The 20666-nt window shown below is 41.1% G+C and overlaps 1 protein-coding gene across 1 annotated transcript in view; it reads right to left on the reverse strand.

Moving 5' to 3' along the window:
- Positions 1 to 19313, reverse strand: part of cog1 (component of oligomeric golgi complex 1) — a 67980-nt gene extending 48667 nt beyond the window's left edge. Inside the window, exons 1-3 of the mRNA XM_061846162.1 lie at positions 18926 to 19313; positions 10261 to 10502; positions 2931 to 3112 (exon numbers count right to left, since the gene is read on the reverse strand). Coding sequence (XP_061702146.1) covers positions 2931 to 3112; positions 10261 to 10502; positions 18926 to 19231 — 730 coding nt within the window. The 5' untranslated portion in view covers positions 19232 to 19313. The remainder of the gene's footprint in view (positions 1 to 2930; positions 3113 to 10260; positions 10503 to 18925) is intronic.
- Between the last annotated feature and the right edge of the window lie 1353 nt (positions 19314 to 20666).

The following is a 20666-nucleotide window of genomic DNA, read 5'->3' on the forward strand; positions in this document are numbered from 1 at the left end:
GGCAGTTAGCCCCGGACGCCGAAGCTAGGCTAAAGCCCTCCGCCGCCACCGAAGGCTGGCCACGAGGTCCGGCGGCAGGCCGCAAGCCGAGCTTCAACGTCCAGGGAGGCCTTTAGCCAAGCCTCGGTGGTGGCGGAGGCCTTTAGCCTAGCTTGGGCGTCCAGGGCTAACGAAGTGAGCAGTGGTGGAGGCCGTTAGCTTGTATCACAACTTGAAGTATTCGTTATTATAGCCATCCATCCATTTTCTTTGTCCACCTATCCTCACGAGGGTTATGGTGCGTGCTGGAGCCTATCCCAGCTGTCAATAGGCAGTAGGCGGGGTATACCCTGAACTGGTTGCCAGCCAATCGCAGGGCACATAGAGACAAACAGCCGCACTCACAATCACACCTAGGGGCAATTTAGAGTGTCCAAATAATGTTGCATGTTTTTGGGATGTGGGAGAAAACCGGAGTACCTGGATTAAACCCACGCAGGCACAGGGAGAACATGCAAACTCCACACACGCGGGGCTGGGATCGATCCCTCGACCTCAGAACTGTGAGCCCAACGCTCTCCAGCTGATGCACCGCGCCGCATATATATATATATATATATATATATATATATATAAAATTGTATTTTGATATTTCAAGATCACAATCTTACAATTTACAACTACAATTAATTAAACAAACAAAATACTTTGTGCAAATATTGTGCATTTTTTATGTCGCTGGGCTTTCCGCGCATGCCAGCTGTCAAACTGCCTGCTGAGACATCAAGTGCTGTCAAAAACGTCTCTGAAGAAGGCGAATGGTGATCACTGAAATTGCACAAGGTTTGAAGGAAGAAATTAAAAACTTTGGCTGAATAAGAAGACATGAGGCGAATATACTTCAATGAGGCACATAATTTATTTTCCCAAGCCATGCAGAGCGGCAACCTAAGGATGAAAGAGTCCCATCGCAGTAGGTCGCCGACCCCTTATCGAGCCCCTTGTCAGTGCAAATAAATATCAGCTGGTTCAGTCCTAGTTACAAAAAGTCTAATTGCCAAGATGTGAGTCAAAACACATTTCATCTCATCTCCATCACAAAGTAATTTTTTGAAAAGGACAGCAAAGGCAAAGGTTATAGGTGTATATTTAAGTTTCTGAACATTCCAGTTAGCACAATTAGCGCTTTACTGCGTAAGTGGAAAGCCAATCATCCAACCATACAGACGCCCAGAGTTTTGTCCGATATCGTTAAACATTTAGAAGGTGATGATAATAAATGAAGGTATGTGGAAAAATAGGAGTCACTTGGCATAAAGGACCCATATTAAATGCCGAAGTCGATGTTTTTGCCGACAAGTGGACTGTTAACCCGCTTCCGCTTGTCTTGTCAACTGGATCTACACATGTATCTGGTGAGTAAGTCGTCAAGATTTACACTGAAGAGTTTGAAAGCGTGGAAAAGTCTGGACGCATACAAATACTTCGTTACTGGATCTGTTCTGAATCAAAAATAAATCCCACATAGTGATGGAGCCACTCAGATTTTTTCAATATAAATACCAATATTTAAATAAATTACCCCTGGTTTTATACAAACTCGCATTCATGATTGGATTAAAAAAAAAAAAAAACAAAGACAGCGACTCAGCTCCTCCATACACAAAGCGTGTTGCGGCCACACGTTAAACTTCAGTACACCTCTCCGTGACAGACGTTTTTTTTTAACTATGCATTGTTCTCAAATGAGTTCAATGCGTATTTAAAAAAAGAAAATAAACTACTGGGATAGGCTTCAGCCAAAGAAGTGTGTTGCAGCCAGACGTTAACCTACGTCAACATCACTCCGACCGCCGGTTTATTTTCTTGTGTATTTGGTTGGGCACCGTCTATCAGGTTTAACTGCCGAAATCCATCAATCTTTTCTCATCTTTTCAGCTGGTATTCCATAGAATGATCTCTTTGAATATCTGTCTCATCTGTTGTAACAACCAACAGCACAACAAGTCTCCGGCATTGTGTATATTCTGCTCCAGTTCAATGTTCCCCACACTGTCGAGCAGCTCTTTTTGACCGTCAATATGGCGCCGTGAAAATGGTGACCTCATGTGCAAGAGCTCTATTGGAGGAGAAATAGCACTGCGGATCACCCTAAAAACACCATACCAACAGTGAAGTTCAGAAGTGGGAACATGATGGTGTGGGGCTGCTTTTCAGCAAATGGTACTGAAGAATTTCACATTATTGAAGGATGAATGGGAAAATGTAGAGACATTCAAAAGACAAAAATCTGCTGCCATCTGCGAGGATTATGAAAATTAAACGGGTGAGGACAGTGATAGTGCCAAGGAAACACTCAGTTTCAAAATAATGAAAAAAATGATGCAAGAATAGCCCAGCCAATCACCCAATTGAAAATTTATGGAAAAAAAATAAGTCAAGGGTCATAAAAGAATCCCATGGAACAACCGAGATTTGAAAACTGCTACTGTGGAAGAATGGGCCGAAATCACACCAGAGCAATGCAACACTTTTCTCCATACAGGAGGCATTTTGAAGCTATCATTCCAAACAACGGCTTATGTACAAGTAATAAAATTAACTGTTGGCGTAATCAATCCTTTTACCCTGTCTCATTTCAAATGATAGCATATAACTTAATTTCTGATCTAATTTGTTCTTCTTTCCTTTTATGTATTGCTTACATGGGTTGTTACCAATTTTGGTGAAATTTTCAGGTCAATTTCACCTTTGGAAATGTATTTGGACAGAAAAATGGTGGCATGTTAAATATTTCAGCCACTCTATGTCAATATCAATCTATCTAAAGTAGATACACAATACACCTGTAAATGGAAGGGTGAGGATTGAGAACTGAGTAGGTTGCAAAAAAAGAAATGAAAAGTACCCATAGTATGAGAGCAAATGTGCCGTTTATACTGTGATACTACCATGTTGTGGCTGGTTCAGCAACTGATGGATGGAGGCCTTCCGTGCCAACAAGAAATCAGTAAGTGCCTGGCGCGGGGAGCTGTCCTCCAACAGCATCATGGACAGGAGGGCCTCGGCAATAGCCAGGTCTGACACTGCTCGACCCCGCAGCATGGACTTGCTGTCTAAAAGAATGGTGGATCTGAAAAAAAAAGTTATAACTTGAAGTATTCGTTATTATATCCATCCATCCATTTTCTTTGTCCGCTTACCCTCACGAGGGTCATGGGGAGTGCTGGAGCCTATCCCAGCTGTCAACGAGCAGTAGGCAGGGTACACCCTGAACTGGTTGCCCGCCAATCACAGAGGACATAGAGACAAACAGTCGCACTCACAATCACACCTAGGGGCAATTTAGAGTGTCCAATTAATGTTACATGTTTTTGGGACGTGGGAGGAAACCGAGTGCTTGGAGAAAACCCACACAGGCATGGGGAGAACATGCAAACTCCACACAGGCGGGTCTGGGATTGAACCCAGGACCTCAGAACTGTGAGGCCAACGCTTTACCAGATGATCCACCGTGCCGCCCTCGTTATTATATATCGGGGAAAAAAAAAAAAGATTTGTAGTCATGAATTAAATTGTGGGCACCCTCAAATTCATACTTACCAGTCATTTAAATAGTCTTTGATCAACCTACCGCACCTTTATTTATTTTATTTTTTTTTAACCATTCGAGAGGAAACCAGAGTACGGAATGAATACCCACGCAGGCACGGAAAGAACATACAAATTCCACACATGTGGGGCAGGGATTTAAACCCCAGTCCTCAAGAAGACACTGATTGGCGTTCCCATCGATTCACCTCGCGAATCTACACTCCGTTCCCAATAAAATGGACACGCTTGGGACATTCTGCTGCCATGTTCTTTACAGAGACGTGGCTGTGTGAACGCATTCTCCACAGAGCCATTGTACTCCTTCACTTGGATTTTCGACGTGGCAAATGGTGGCGCACACTAGCGCAGCAGCTCTTTGCTCCCCAGTATACAATTATTTGTGTTTTTTCTTGCTTGTATACTTGAGTTTTATCATGAAAATCATCGGTGGCGCCGAAGTTGGATGACTTCGTGAAGCATGAGCAGACAGGTGATCACAAGTTTGCTGCAACTCCAAAGACATAGTTGATGTAGAACGTGGCTTCAGCAGGCATAACATTGTAAAGACATCCTGAAGGAACAGTCTCAAAACACAAAGTGTAAATGAACTGTTAATCATTAAAGCCCAAGTGTCATGCCAATAAACATTCTAAAATAGATATTGGAATGAAAAATACATATAACATTATTCACTTCAATGTCTATACAAAAAAATAAATATGAGCGGAGAGCGCGTCATCCATGTGCAAAGTTGTGGTAGTCTCATTCGACATTCAAGCGGTAGCCATATTGGCTGCATCTTCTGTCCGCGACGTCACACTGGGACATTCACCAATGAAAATAAGCTGTGCCACCTACTATAGGAGACGAACATGGACCTTCTGACACGGAAGCTTTTTTTTGAAGAAGAGAACATCTCACAACCGAGTGAAGTGACCGGTGCAATATCTCCCTATCGTTTGTAGCCGAGACGAGCAACCCCGGCCGAAGCAGCCTTGTTGACAGGGCCTGCGGAGGCCATCCTTCAGTGGCAGCTGTACGAAAGCCTTCCGATCCGCACAGACACATTTAGCACCCCAGATTTACGGATTACACCCCCCCCCCCAACTATTGTTTTTTTAATAGCTGTATACACCTTCTGTCATTTGGAACCCACGAAGCTCTTGTCCTTTGCACCTGCGCAATCCATTTTTCACGACAAACCGGGTCTTTTGGAAAAGTATGAAGAGCGAATCCATCCTCCCGAGTGTTCGAGCAATATCCAGCAATACAACGAGCCAGGATTTTGGCTAACACGAAGGAACAACGAGCTACCTTCCAGCAGGTAAAACTAGTACAAATGTACGAGATTGCTTGAGTAGGTTATTGCCCTGTACGTCACTTTCTGCTTCTTCTCGAGAACAAATCCTTCGAGAGGGTTTTCATGGCGGGAGTTCCAAAAAGCCATATCCAAAAATCATGTTTTGTGGTGAAAATACGGATGGGCCCATATCGGCTGCTGTTTTTTCATTAATGACATACTAAAAATCATGCATTTCATTAGATTGCACCTTTAAAATTGAAGGCCCTGAAGAAGAATTGTTTGATTTTGATAAAGGTTTCTGTAAATGGGTGAGCAGTAAAAAGAGGAGAATTTTTTATGGCAGGAATAATGGAAAAACTTAGTGATGTACAGTGTTTTCTACAGTCAGGAGTATAGAAGAGGATTGAGAAACCTTTTTTATTTTATGACACATCTGTCATTCTTAATGTTTATTAGATTCAGTTACCAATAAAAATATAATTCCTTGTATCACATTTACATCTGAAAGTTATTTGTATGCATGTCACCTGAAGAACAAGAGTATTAGTCATGTTAGTAGACCGCAGTTTGACCAGCATGTGATTGGCTATTTTTTGGCTATGATTATAGAAAAGTGGGTAATGGAAAATTTATTTTGGCTAAAAGAAATGGCTAGTGATGAAAAAAGGCTAACTAGGGCCATGAGTTATGCCAAAAGCCCATGTGCAGAGCTTCTTTACGTACGGTGAGCGCATTTACGTCGAAGGTCATCAACATCATGAGCCATGTCAAAGGAAATTCAGTTACACTGAAAATATATAGGATATAACACAGGTAATGTTTAAGTATCTAACTATAATAAGTATGAGATTGTAATTTACTTTGATTAGTCTGTCCACATATCTAAATGCGAACGGTCATTTTCCCCGTGTACGCGTTATCTTGAAGCTGACAACTTTTCCTTCTACACACTTTAGGAGATATAGATCATCTACTGATAGCTTTCATCAATGGATTGACAATAGGTACCACTCTAAATTACGCTAGATTATAACAATATATTACAATTGCAGAGAGGAATGTTTGTTACAATGTATCACTAGCTTGTTGCCGCTAACGCAGATTATGTTGAACTAAACTTTCAGCATTTTCAAAACAATGCCGGTATAGACCGTTCCTGTTTATTCCTTGACAGGCCAGTGCATTTAACTTTTCTTCAGGTAAAGTTCGAGAACTATTATTGACGCAAAATTTGAAATACTGTTTTTCATCATGTTCTACTAATATCAGTTGAAATTGGAAAGTAACATTTCTGAGTTAGAAATTTTTGTTTTCTATTTTAGTTATGTATTTGTTTATTTTATTTTAAATTTACAGTTATGGTAGCTAAGGTCTTGAGATTCCATCCCTAATCACACCCGCAACTTTATCTGCAGGCATGACTGGTGGACCACACCCTTTACTTTATATCTGCGAGCATGAGTGACCACACCCATACATTTTTCAAATGTGAGTGACTGACGTACTATATCACTTTAAAGTGTATGGAAGGTCCTCAATGCACCTTTTTGCTAATATTATAATTTTTTTATGCAGAATTTGAATCAGAAATCTGTTATGAAGGAAACATTTTTATTTTTCAATTATCGGCAAAAAATTATCACACATTGCTGGATTTGCCAGAAAAAGATGGAAACGAAGTGGAAACAGCCGAGTACGAACATGACGTCAGAACTGGTGACAATGGCGAGCATTGGAATACATCATAAGAACGACGATGAATTTTCCGATATTTTGAGCAATGACCACTTTGGTTTGGTTTTGTTAGTCATAAACTGATAAATATCAAAGGCTCCGATATCCTGAATGTATATACGAAGTTTTCGTTTTATTTTTTAAATTGTGCGAACGCCGTGTATTTAGTAAATAGGTATGCAACCACCCGGCCGCTCATTGTACAGCTTGATGGATCTGTCTGTGCTTGTATGAAAAAAAAAACATCTGCAGTACAATGTGTTTACCTACAGTGACGTCAGAGATCAGCCACACGCGTTTTTCAGACACGTGAAACTAGGTTAAAGTTCACAGACTTTAATTCATAAACAGTTTTTTTTTGTAAAAACATCAAAAAGGTTATGCGTTTTATGGCACAGTTGAACATGTATTTTCATCTAGATACGATAATTTGCATTAGAAATTAGACATTCCATACACTTTAAGGAGCCCCGCATAGAGAGAGAGAGAGAGAGAGAGAGAGAGAGAGAGAGAGAGAGAGAGAGAGAGAGAGAGAGAGAGAGAGAGAGAGAGAGAGAGGAGAGAGAGAGAGAAAGAAAGAAAGAGAGAGAGAGAGAGAGAGAGAGTGTGTGCGTGACAGGTGGGTTAATATTAAAGCTGTCGCCGAAGCACCCGATTTGATGAGAATTTTGAAAAGCGAGCCGTTTTCGCTTTGTGGACAGTGGATTACAAAAAAACGGCCTGGTCACAATGAGGAAGAGGAGGGAGCTGATGGATTGTCAAAAAACTAAAACATTTGGTATTGATCAAAGATGGCAGAAGTTACGCTTTTGCCATTATGGCGTGAATGAATCAACGGTGCACGACATAAAAAAATTATGTGGTAATCCATAAAACTGCTTCAATAACTTTTAATAAGTAAGCGAAAAGTGTGATGAAGAACCTCAATCTGCAATAAGGGATTCACCCCCTTGAGAATGTGGCTTATAGTAATGAAAAGGTTGAAAAGCATGCTACAATATGTAGAGATGAAAGTGGACATTTGTGAAAATTCCTGAAAATACAAATGCAAGCACTGAAGGTGTGAAGTCCTGCTAGGGGAGTCCGGGGCCATGCCCCCACGTGAAATTTTTGAAAAAATGTATGGCTGTGGTGCATTCTGGCGATATCTCTGAACAAAATTCAGACAAAAATTGAAAGTAAAATTTCTAAATCCTGACCAAAAAAAAAAAAAAAAAATGGCAGAAGTTCCCCAAGGGCCAAGCCGAGATTTTTTGCCTCCCCATCCTCCTATCACTGGATAGCACAAAATCCCATGTGTCATTAAAATATGCCATCTTATCTCAAGACAAATGAATTAAGTGAAATATTCAGTAAAAATACATCTAAAATTGTCCCTTTCCCCACATTATACATATTATAGTATAGATACAGAATATACACGAAAATATATCCTAGAATTTCTACACCGTACAGCAAAACATGTTAAAGAAGTTGTTCTGTTGTAATTATTATTAACGTTTAAAGCCCGGGTGTCATCCCTATAAACATTCTAAAATAGATATTGTAATGAAAAATACATAACATTATTCACTTCTATGTCTATACGAAAAAAAAAAAGGAGCGGAGAGCGCGTCATCCAAGCACAAAGTTGTGCAATTGAGTGTCCCTCGACATCCAAGTGGTCGCCATATTAGTCACGCCCTCTGTTCTTGACGTCATCGTCACTTCCGCCGTTGAAAACGCGCAGTGCTTGCTACTATGGAAGCCAAACAACAGAGATATTTGCATTTTTCAGATGTCCCTTCTGACACCGAAGCTCTTTTCAAAAAGGACAAGACCACACAACCGAGTGAAGTTACCGGGGCAATGTTACACTATTGTTTCGAGCCCTCAGGGCAATATTACACTATTGTTTCGAGCCATTTTCAGATGATATTCGATCACGGCCAAACCGCATCCCATACAATCCACTCCCGCGGCGGAGATGAGCCATCGCATCCGGCCCGTGTGGCTTATGACAAAGCCGAGCGGTGCTGCTTTAGTCACAGTCGAGCCGGGGCGCTTTGTGCGCGCACGCGACTGAGTAACGCATTCTCGGCTGGGTTCTTCAGAGCCGCCCCCGTCGCAAAGCCCGACGCGCAGCCTTCGCAGAAGCTGTGACCGCCGTACGCGGTGCCACAGCCGGTGGCTGAGTTTCGGCGCCCGGTGGCATATAAGGAGGAGGTGGAGCTTGGAGCTATGTTGCTTTTAGGGGTATGTTCAAAGTCGCCGCAGTACGTGATGAACACTATCGAGACATTGTTGGCTGGGCGACGCAGACATCGACACATTTCATACGCGGATCTTTTGTTACGTAACGTGGTCCACCCCAAACTATTATATTTTTTAGTAGCTGTATGCGCACATCAACACATTTCATACGCGGATCTTTTGCTACATTATGAGAGAGACCGATTACATGGTCCGCCCCAAACAATTTTTTTTTTGGAGCTGTATACTCACCTACCTGTTATTTGGAACCCACGAAGCTCTCGTCCTCTGCACCCGTGCAATCCATTTTTCACAACGAACAGGGTCTCTTTCAAACTTATGAAGGGTAATTCAATTGTGTTGACGTGGTTATATCCTTTTACAGGGTGTTGGATTCAATGGATTAATTGTACATAAAGTTATCTCATATTTGCGGTCTTGCTTTGCTTTGAATGCTCTTTTGCTATGCTTAATATGCTTACATTGACGCACGTTTGCTTTTTTTGTTACGTTTCGGACCACCCAAAGGAAACAAAAAAGATTTGTGGTGATGTGGTCAAAACGAGCTGGAGATGGTGAGAGAGACACCTCTCGCATTCTCCTCGCGAGCAAAAGTTCTTCTTGTCGAGGAGAGGATGCTACACCAGCGAAACAAAAGCAATATAACAGCGGCGTGCTGGAAGTGACGTCAGAACGAGGGATTACTCTATATATCATACATTACTTGTCCACTCACTGTTATAGTCTCACCACACTGCACCATCTGCCCATCTGTTGTTGATCCATACCGGCCTCTCGAACATGAGTACCATCTACTCTATTTGCGAAATCAAATGAGGAATATCTTTAACACTTGGACAATCAACATTGTCCCACATGACTGCACGACTACTTACTATAAACTGCATAAATTTCTTGGTCAATGTGTTATTGTCATTTTTCATTTACAAGTAGCCTGCTCTACATCCTAAAGGACTCTGCATCCTTTGCACAATTGTCAAAAAAATAAATAAAAATCCATCATTGCCAGATTACGACCAGCCACCCTTATTGCTCCGCGATGGTCACCTCAAGGCCATTAGGTTTCAATTGACTGCCTGTTTTTTTGTCATGTATTTCATACTAGAGCGCCTCCAACTACCAAAGACAAATTCCTTGTATGTTTCCAACAAACTTCAATAAAGATGATTCCAATTGTGATTAACAGGTCTCTCTTTGGAATAAGGGTCGCAAAAAAATACAACAATCAAAATTAAGAGTTAATCCTTTGCTGTTTTATGGATGAATGTGTGGAAAACTGTTTTGGGAAACCATTACATTATACCATTCTGATGAGAAGAGTGAATTATCATTCTCAGTGATAACTATTGTCAATTAACTTTTGCCACAACAAAGGTGAATGAAAAAGCATCATGTACCTAAAGTGACTTGTTGTGGCTACTTGTCGAACAAGGATGGGGAAGCGAGCCAGGGCAGGACTGTAGTGACCCCCTGTGGCAGATTCCACCTGAAGAAGACTGTGCAGATGGCAACATAGGAGGTAGAGACGAGTTGCCTGAAGATACTGGGAGGCCTCCATTGCACTCCAAATGCGCTCAGGAATCTCCAAGAGGAGCTTGATCTGAGAAGCCATGGTGTAAAACTTCTCATGCCACTGCCCCTATAAATACAGAGAGTCAATTGGTGGGACTTGATTAAAAAAAATATATATATATATATATATATATATATATTAGAGGCTTTGTCATTAATTCATATGAAATATTTGCCCTCCCCCCTCCACACACACACATTTTTTTATTCAAACTGATGTTAGTGCACACCTGAATAAAACAATAGACATAGATATGAATGGTGTTAACTCTTGAAAGAGGCACTTAATTGTTTTTCAATACAAACCAAATAGAAAACATTCCCTGGTCAAAATTCAGACCTCAACTTAAATTGATATTATTTTCAAATTAAAGTTTGCACCACAAACCCCAGTATCAACAAGACTATTAGTGACAGCTCTTTGTTAGATGTGATCAATACAAGGCTTGTGTTGGAATGGGGGTTGTCTTGCTGGAGCTATCATTGTACATCTGTTCCAATTGTGGTTGTCTTTTGTAGAACTCTCCATTCATCTTCCATATAGAGAAATTACTCTGCACAGTTTTCCCTATTTTGAGCAACATGTCGACTGTGACCCTCAGCTAGAAAGGTCTAAGTCATCAGCACATTCACTGTGTGTGTCCAGCAAGAAAATAAAAAAGACCAATGCAGGTCATGTTAAGAAAGTTAATTTTCTAAGCAAACTAATTCAAAGCACTTCACGATTCCAAAATTGAACAAATTCAGTTCATTGATCACAATTAAAAATGTTTTAAGTTGACCATTAAAAATAAATGAACTAACTAATGTGGAATTAAAACAAATAAATGGGCTTTTGTGCTTAATGTGCACTAACAAACTAAAACATTCTCAGGCTTCCTCTCATATTCCAAAAACATGCAAGTTCATAAAATTGTCCATCTGTAATCAAAGCTAAGTTATTTGTATAGCGCATTTCATACACAGAGCAAACGCAATGTGCTTTGCACAATTAAAAACATAAATACACAAAGAAAATTTAAAAGTGAGGAAAAAAATAAAGGAGAAAAAATGAAAATGTACAATAAAACTCTGTACAATGCAAGAAATATAATTGAAAAAGTAGAAATACTCTAAAAACCATGAGAAAAAGAGTTTGTTTTTTCTTTCAGCTGGATTTAAAAATATTCACATTTGGGGCTGTTATCAATTCTGTTGGCAACTTATTTAATTTGTGTGCAGCATAATGGTTAAATGGTGCTTCACCATGATTGCTTTGGACTCTGCACTCCACTATTTGACGCGAGTCTGTCGATATCAGTGCCCTACTGGGTTTGTATTTCATTAGCATAGGCCAGAAGCAGAACATTAAAGTTTATTCTAAAGCCGACTAGAAGCTGTTGTAAAGACTTTAGAATTGGAGCAGTATGTTCTGAACCTTTTTATTCTGGTCAGAACCAGAGCTGCAACATTCTGAATGGGCTGCAGCTGTTTAATACTCTTGTTAGGGAGTCGAGTTACAAGACCACTTTAGTCACGTCTACTTGAGAGAAAACCATGGATTGGCTTCTCCTGATCAGCTTGACATGCAAGTTTTCACTCTGGATATGTTCTTCAGATGGCAAAAGACAGTTTTAGCAATTGATTTGATATAACTGTTGAAAGCTGGTAAAGCATTGGCCTCACAGTTCTGGATTCAATCCCAGACCTGGCTGTGTGGAGTTTGCATGTTCTGCCCGTGCCTGCGGGGTCGACTGTATGTTGACTTCATTCTTTTTGGAAATTAGCCAGGTAAATTAAAGCTAGCTAGTTAGTTAGTAAGTGGTTTTTCTATTTTGATGGACCAGGAGGCCATTCATCCATGATGCTTTTAAGAATTATGTTGAAATCACCTCAATAAAACAGCATTTGGAAACTTTGTTAAACAACTTAATCTTATATCCTCAATTTACATAGGATTATCATGTTCTTTTGTTGTACACATACTGTATACATTATTTATATGATGGCTTTATTATAGAGCGCCACAGTGGTATAGCTGGTAAAGCATTGGCCTCACAGATCTGAGGTCCCGGGTTCAATCCCAGCCCTCCCTGTGTGGAGTTTGCATGTTCTCCGTGTGCCTGTGTGGGTTTTGTTCGGGTACTCTGGTTTCCTCCCACAGTCCAAAAACATGCAACATTAACTGGACACTCTGAATTGCCCCTAGGTATGATTGTGAGTGCGACTGTTTGTCTCTATGTGCCCTGTAATTGGCTGGAAACCAGTTAAGGGTGTGCCTCACCTCTTGGCTGTTGACAGCAGGGATAGGCTCCAGCACTCCCTGCGACCCTCGTGAGGATAAGCGGTGAAGAAAATGGATGGATGGATGGATGTTGAAAGTCAGGTTGGAATCTATCGGAAATCGGTTTCAGACTTGGTTTTTAAAGATAGTGAGTCGAGGTATTTACTAACAGCAATCTTTTCTTTATTCCCAAAAACTCTCTCAGTTTTGTTGTTTTAGTTGAGGAACAGTTTGTCTCATCCAGTTAATTATCTGCTTTAGACAGTGAACTGTAGTCATCTGGAGACACTGCTAAGATATAACTGTAATTTGCATAGCTATGATAGTCAAATCTAAACTTCTGAAGAATATGACCCAGGGGTAACATATACAGGCTGAACAGGAAGGGTCCGAGAACTTACCCTTGAGGGAGCCCACGTCATTGGCATTTGTTGAGAATGAGCACTATTAATGGTTACTATTTCATACTCCTTGAATGCCGGCAGCCAGATCCACTCCACACATCCATCATCCACACACAGATATAATTGTGAATATTACTCCAGAGGAGAGTAATATGGAAGCACATTGGCCTGACGTGCAGCCTGTGCCCTCAGGAGCTGCACTGGATTTGATTGCATTGTCACAGATATTGACGAGAATAGAGAGAAGTTGCTGTTAAGAGGCAACGTTACTTTTAATCCGTTACAATGATCTCAATGTTGCTCTCTACTTGTATTCATCTATTATTGTATTGCTTGGTTGATTTTTAACAACTGTTTGGTGCACAAGACTACAGCTTCGACTTTCCCACCGGTCGCTGTTTGTGCCAATCCAATTTAAACACCCATGATGTTTAAGTCTAGTTTACCAAATGACACAAAGTCACATGACCTCACATAACTTCTGTTGGGCTTTTTGGTCTTGGGTATTACCAGTCAATGAGGGGTCCAAGAACTAACCCTTGAGGGACCCCTTTGGTCATTGCCATGTGTTGAGATTGAGCACTTCCAATGATTACAAAGTAGCTCCTTTCCTCCAGGTAGGAACTGAACCATTTAATGACTATTATACTGTATTTAGTCCTAACCACATTTACAACCTGTTCATTAGTATATTATGATCTACTGTATCAAAAGCCGGACTGATCCATCCATCCATCCCTTTTCTACCACTTTACTGAGTCGGGTCACGAGGGAAGTAGCTTCAGCAGGGATACCCCAGCTACTTCTTCCAGAGGGATGCCGAGGCGTTTCCCAAGCCAGCCAAGAGACAGTCCCTCCAGCATGTCCTGGGTCGTCCCCGGGGACTCTTTCTGGTGGGACAGGCCCAGAACACCTCACCAGGGAGACGTCCGGGAGGCATTCAGATCACATGCCCCAGCCACCTCACCTGGCTCCTCTCAATACAGAGGAGCAGCGGCTCGATGCTGAGCCCCTCCCGGATGACCAAGCTTCTCACCCTCTCTCTAAGGGAGAGCCCGGACACCCTGCGGAAGCTTGTATGTGGGATCTTATTCTTTCCGTCATGACCCACAGCTCGTGGCCATAAATGAGGGTAAGAACATAAATTGATTGGTAAATTAAGAGCTTCGCCTTAGCTCGCTCCACAACGGACCGATACAAAGTCCACATCACTGCAGACGATGCACCGATCAGTCTGTCGATCTCCCGCTCAATTCTTTCAATACTCATGAACACATCATATGCAACGAGCAGAGATGCAATGCTAAGGCTACTAAACCAGACACACTCTACGCCTCGGCTCCACCTGGAGATTCTGTCCAAAAATCGACTTAAATCGACACTTCATCGAGCTCTTCCGGAGGGATACCGAGCCGTTCCCAGGCCAGCCGAAAGACAGTCTCTCCAACGTATCCTGGGTCGTTCCTGGGGTCTCTTTCATTTGGGATGTGTCAGGAACGTCAGATCTTGGGTTTTTTTTTTTTCCACTAAAATAACAGCCAAATTTATTGCCTTTATCAGTTGTTAGAAGTTATCTGATCGGGGGGGTGCAACTAGGACAAATGTTTTGGCTGTCCAGAAACCATTCAAATTCAAACATTTTCAATACCAGTTTCGATGCCAACAGTCCACCGATCCCAAAATGAAGTTGCGATAAACCAACAAAGAACGACCATGAAGACGTGCTTGGGCCCAACTGCGGGAGTGGCAAACAAAAATGTGTCTTTGTTAAAATTAATGACCAATCAACTCAGTGCAAGACAATAAGATTATATTTTGCAAAGGAGGCTTTCCACGATGGGCAGCAATATAACGCGCTTTAAGCTTCATCCTATACTGTGCAAAGATCCAGTTAAGTCAACTCTCAGTCAGCTGGGTGACTAAAACAGTAAAATACATCTATGCCAATAATGAGATGCCTAACAAGCTAAACAGTTGCTTGCACTTTTGCAGTGATACTTTTTAGCATTTATTTTCATCTTCAAACCAACAAAAGTGACAATTAACAACAAAAGCTAAACACACAAAAAGTAAAACTTCACCATTGCAACTTTACATCACAATTAATTGGGAGACAATTCACATAAACATATCACAAAACCAACAATCACTTTATCACAAGCACTAACCTTGTGCCTCATCGGTCAAAATCGGGAATCAGCATTTTATAGCATATATTTACATTTAAAAACAAACAAAAAACACCTGTGCTGTGAAGTTACTTTTTGTGTCAAAATACTGCGTTCCGTTGCGTACCTTTCAAAATAAAACGCTACAATCTTAAAACAGTAAGTAAAGTAAAACCTGTACATACAAACCATTTGATGAGAAGGTCCAAAATAATTATTTTAACAATGCTAAATTTAAGTTTTAGATTAAAGATTAATACAGGTATATTAAGACATTTGGGTCATTTCCACATAAATTACTTTTTAGTTCATGGTTTTTATATTGATACTGGATATAAAGAACCCAGAGTTAAATTTATTTTAGTGGATGCTGACGACTGCTAAGAAAATGGATGTTCATAATTTGGACACCCTTTATTTAAACTATGTAAACGTTTCTGACCCAGCCCCATAAAAGAATCGGAACTGAGAATCATATGGAACTGGAATCGAAATATAGAACAAGAAGGGGCAATCGGAATCACTCAAATTCAAACGATGCCAACCATATTTAAACCTTTTGCATTTATGGCACTCTTCCTATTTCCCAAACACTTGAATGTACAATATGGCAATGATATGTTTAATTGCATGGTACAGGTTAGCAAACCACCTTCCAAGCAAGTTTACAAAAAAAAAAAAAAAAAACTCATTCACCTTGTCTGCCATACAATACCATCCATCCCTCCATTTTCTGTAAAGCTTACCCTAGTTGGAATGAGGGTGTGCTGGCACCGAGCTAAAATAAGTTTGGGTACACCCTGAACTGAACAAACGACCGTTCCCACTCGCATTCACATCAAATATTTCAAGTATCCTACCATGCATGTGTTTGGAATTTGAGAAGGAAAACACCATCTAATTATTATTGAGAACATTATTTTGTCATGTTTCTCATTATTCTCTCCCAATGCCGACCTGGCTGCAGACAGCAGAGTAAAATAAATTAAACTAAAAGCAAACAAATTATTTCACAATTTGATTGACACAAAACTTTTCTGGGTACTTCGGTGAATACCCATTGAAAACCCACACAAGGGAGGTAGGATCTGAATCCAGGACCTCAGGACTGTGAGGCAGATGTACTAGCGAATAGCGCACTGTGTCGCTTCATACAATGGCAATTTCTTTGAAAAGACAAATGATTGTATTGTATTTACGCATTAATTCAAGATCATACGAGTGCGCTGAATTTTCCGTAATACTACGCTTTTTTTTCCTCACTAGTAAGACAATCTCAGTCACTGTGATTTGAGGGGCGTGTATGCGCCCACGCGCCATCGCACTCACAAATCTGCACAGTCAAGCATGAAAAATCATGCGTGTAAAATTTGTTACGAGTAGAAATACATAGTGAAAGACGCCGCTTATTTTGTGTAGTCTTGACCAATGTTCCCTCTAAGCTGCGCCACTGCGCAATTGCGTACTTGTCGCACACCCTCAGTGCACATGAAAACCAATCCAACGCAGTGAACCACAGCCTCTTTTCTTTTTTTCCCCAAACATGGCAGCACATTTCCTCTTACAAATACCTGCTGCTCCGCCACACCGGGCCACACTCTATTTCCTAGTTTACTTGACACCGCCCCCCTCCATTTTAAAGGGGTACACTCATAATTAAAAACACCAGGGTATGTGAATAATAGAAGAAAAAGTCCTGAAACTGGACGAGATTTTCTCTTTTTTGAGTAGAAAACGTCTGGTCTGAAGCCAAAGTAGAAAGTACAGGATGAGATGGTGTATAATGTTAAAATCCACCTTGGTACACCCTGATTGAGAATGAAAGCACATACGATACATTGCCCAAAAAGCTAATTCTGTATTTTAAATATAGGAGGCAACATAACATTAACTCTAAAACTTGGGAGGATCATTGAGCTATCAACATGCATTGAGAAAGATATTCCGCAAGCAATAACTCAGTTTTACACCAAGAAAAACAGACGGGGATATCATTGTGGGTTTAAAAAAAAAAAAAAAAAAAAAAAAAAAAAAGTTGGAAGCGACATTTATAGTTGGCTTGGTATGTATTTGTATTGTAATTTTTTTGTTGACATTTTCAGTGGAAGTTAGCATAAATAAAATTGTTCTTGAAAATTTTCTGATGAGAATTTAATCTCAACCTTTTAATGAGCCATGTAACTTCAATGGATGACACTGATCGACCACAGTGCATACGTCTGATGTTGCTCAAAGTGGTCAAAAGGAGTGCTCACAACCTTAGTGTGTTTGCTCATACACGTAAAAAAATTAGAGGGATCATTGCTCGCAACTATATATCTGCGGTGCATGACTGGTGGACCAGACCCGTAAGTTTATATCTGCAGGCATGACTGACCATACTGGCTACATTTTTCAAATGTGAGTAACTGTAATCTGGAACGCTAGTAATATGACAAGGGCCAAATAGTAGAACATGACGTTTCAGCTCACGAGCACAATAACTACATGTTACAAGTGAGGGAAATCAGTGTCCTACCAGCACTAATAGTTAGATCTTAAAATTCTACCAGTGTTCAACAGGTTCACTTGGAGCATGGATGTCTACTAGTGAACCAATAGTAACATAGTTCTTCCACTACTCCGCCTTATTCAACAAGTGCAAAAAAACAGGAAATAAAATCTCTGCACCCCTTGGATGTGAAGTCCCAATGTGACGAGAGCTATGGAATATTTTAATTGGAGATGATATTTATTTATTTATGATGGTCTTAAGATTATTTTATGTTGGCTGTATGTTTTACCTTTAGTTTAAGTACAGTTTTGTCTACATCACACTGTGAAGTAATTTTTGCATTTGCTCTTAGTTTTCTTTATTTAACTTTGCTATCTGCAGCCAAATTTGCATCGCAAATGAGAATATGTTCCCAATTTCCTGAACGAGATAAATGTAGGTTCAGTCACGAAATAACGTCATACACTCTTACTATATGGCCAACTCAGCAAACTAGTAGGACGCTGAAAAAGACAAGCTAGGAGAGACGACTAGGCTGCAGTGACATCTCTGCATTTGAGGCCAAGGGGCCTGGCCTCACCAGATGGCGCTGGTGGAGCACTATAGAGGCTCAAAATAATTGTCTTCTCCTTATAGAGTAATAATCTATAAATACTATTTTATCTTGAATTATAATTTCCATAATTATGAATACCCATTATGTTACCAAGGCTATTCAGTTTTAGACATTTACCATAATCTAAAAGCTTTGCTAAAGCCAAGCACAATTTATCCAACTATGGCTCAAACAGAGCCGGCCCATGAGATTGGTTTTTGCGAAGAGTAACTAAAATTGTAGTGCGCATGTCTTTAACTGCTCTCAATCGAGAACCATGGGGTTCAGTTAATGTGGCGCCCCGCTCAACTTTTCATGCGAGAGTCCCCACTTCGAGGTTGATTCCTAAGATATCTTTCCGGTATATTTTATGGAATGCGGTTTCCACAACGAATATATCGTACTCTCCATTTCAGTCATAATTACGGTTGGATTATCAAACGTAATTTTAATTATGAATTCCTGCGATAATCCAGATTGCATTCATTTGTAAAAGATATTCTTCAAGGTTTAGGTGCAGGGGGAAAAAAAACAAGAACAACAGGGCAACACTAAATTCGGTTCACCTCCAGCTTTGGGCTGTTCACGAGGGTTTTGCCTTGTTTCAAACGGTGGCAGTACTGGTACATATCCTGGATGGACTGGACAACACTCCCTGAACTCTCCCTCATTTCTCCAATGGTGTCTGCAGCGTCAATCAAGTCCCGGTAGCGCTCCCCCACCATTTGCCTCAGTTCCTCCTTCTTTTGTTCGATCTCCCCGCGAACTTTACGCTCGATGCCGCGGATGTCCTCGGTACTGTAGCGCTCAAACAAGACCACCGGGTCCGCGATCTCCGACATCCTGAGAGACGATACCGGGTAGACAGTCATTGCTCCTCCGAAACAACTTCAGTTGCTACTACCAAACCAACCCGGAAAAGCGACAATCACACTTCCGCTTTATACGTCAACAACTCATGGCGAAGTGATATGGTGGGACGCTTGTATTGGCTGACAAACCTGTCCGTCAAAAAATGTGTCCTGGAACTCTTGGACGCAAACATCCAATGCAGATATTTTATTTAACATATCTATATGACACGTGCGTTGATGAGTACGTCGATGTCGCCATATTGAATGTGTCAAAGTGGTGCTATTAACATACTGCCTTGCTTTTAATTGTATTTCGTCTTTATAAATTCATTTTGCAAATGCAAATACATTTGCTGTCTTTGTCCCGTTTTTCGGGGTTAATGGGGACCAGAATCCCCCACAAAATGTGAAAAACCGTGTAGTAGAATGACACACCAGGAAATTTCATGTTTTTGTATCTGGGTACCACAATGATTAAAATACGAAACAGTATTTATACTTTACATATTTGAGACTAAGATTACAACAATTCACGTATTTACTTAAATCTTTACGAACCTTTGTTCATCTTTCCTGCAACAGCCGCCTGCCGTAGCTGGGAAACTGAGGGAAGACGCTTTGGTGGCAGGAACAATAATGGTACGAAGGACCGGTATGCTGCTCGGAAGACCTTAGCACTCAGCTTTGGTTCTAATTGTGGTTAAATAGGAAATACCTTTTTCGTCGAAAAATGGTTCACATCTAGTGGAGCAATATTATGAACATGTGGGAATTCATAGTTTATTCATCCATCTTCGAGTACTTATCGGTGTCAGGTCACGGGGGCAGGAGCTTTAGCAGGGACACACAGACCTCCCTTTCCCTAGCTACTTCGAATGGAGGGATTCCAAGGTCAGCCAAGAGATGTGTCCTGGGTCGTCCCCGGGGTCCCTTTCCGGTGAGACATGCCCGGAACACTTCATCAGGGAGGCGTCCAGGAGACATTGAATCAGATGCCCTAGCAACCTCATCTGGCTCCTCTCAATACGGAGGAGCAGCAGTTCAACTCTGAGCCCGTCCTGAGTTTCTCACGTTATCTCGAAGAGGGATCCTGGACACCCCACGGATGAAGCTCATTTCGTCTGGTTGTATCCAGGATCTTGTTCTTTCAGCCGTGACCCAGTCGTGAACACGCTGTAGGGATTTGCAAGTTTGGACCCTACGCGTGTTCACGAGTTGAGGAAGATATGACCAATGATTGAAAAAGTTAACAGCAAATGGATTTATTACAAAGAAATGTGCAATACAGACGTCCGGGTCTTATCTAGGTATCTGCCGTACACGAGACGTGTGTCTTTTGGCAGCATAGCCAAAGAAGAATACTAAAGTAACACAAGGTTTTTATATGTATGGGTCCATGGTAGAAGTGGCTGCCCCACCCCACCCCCCAGTCAGATCCTGGCCCGGGATGGTA

The sequence above is a fragment of the Syngnathoides biaculeatus genome, chromosome 16 (assembly GCF_019802595.1).
Source record: "Syngnathoides biaculeatus isolate LvHL_M chromosome 16, ASM1980259v1, whole genome shotgun sequence".
Taxonomy (NCBI): domain Eukaryota; kingdom Metazoa; phylum Chordata; class Actinopteri; order Syngnathiformes; family Syngnathidae; genus Syngnathoides; species Syngnathoides biaculeatus.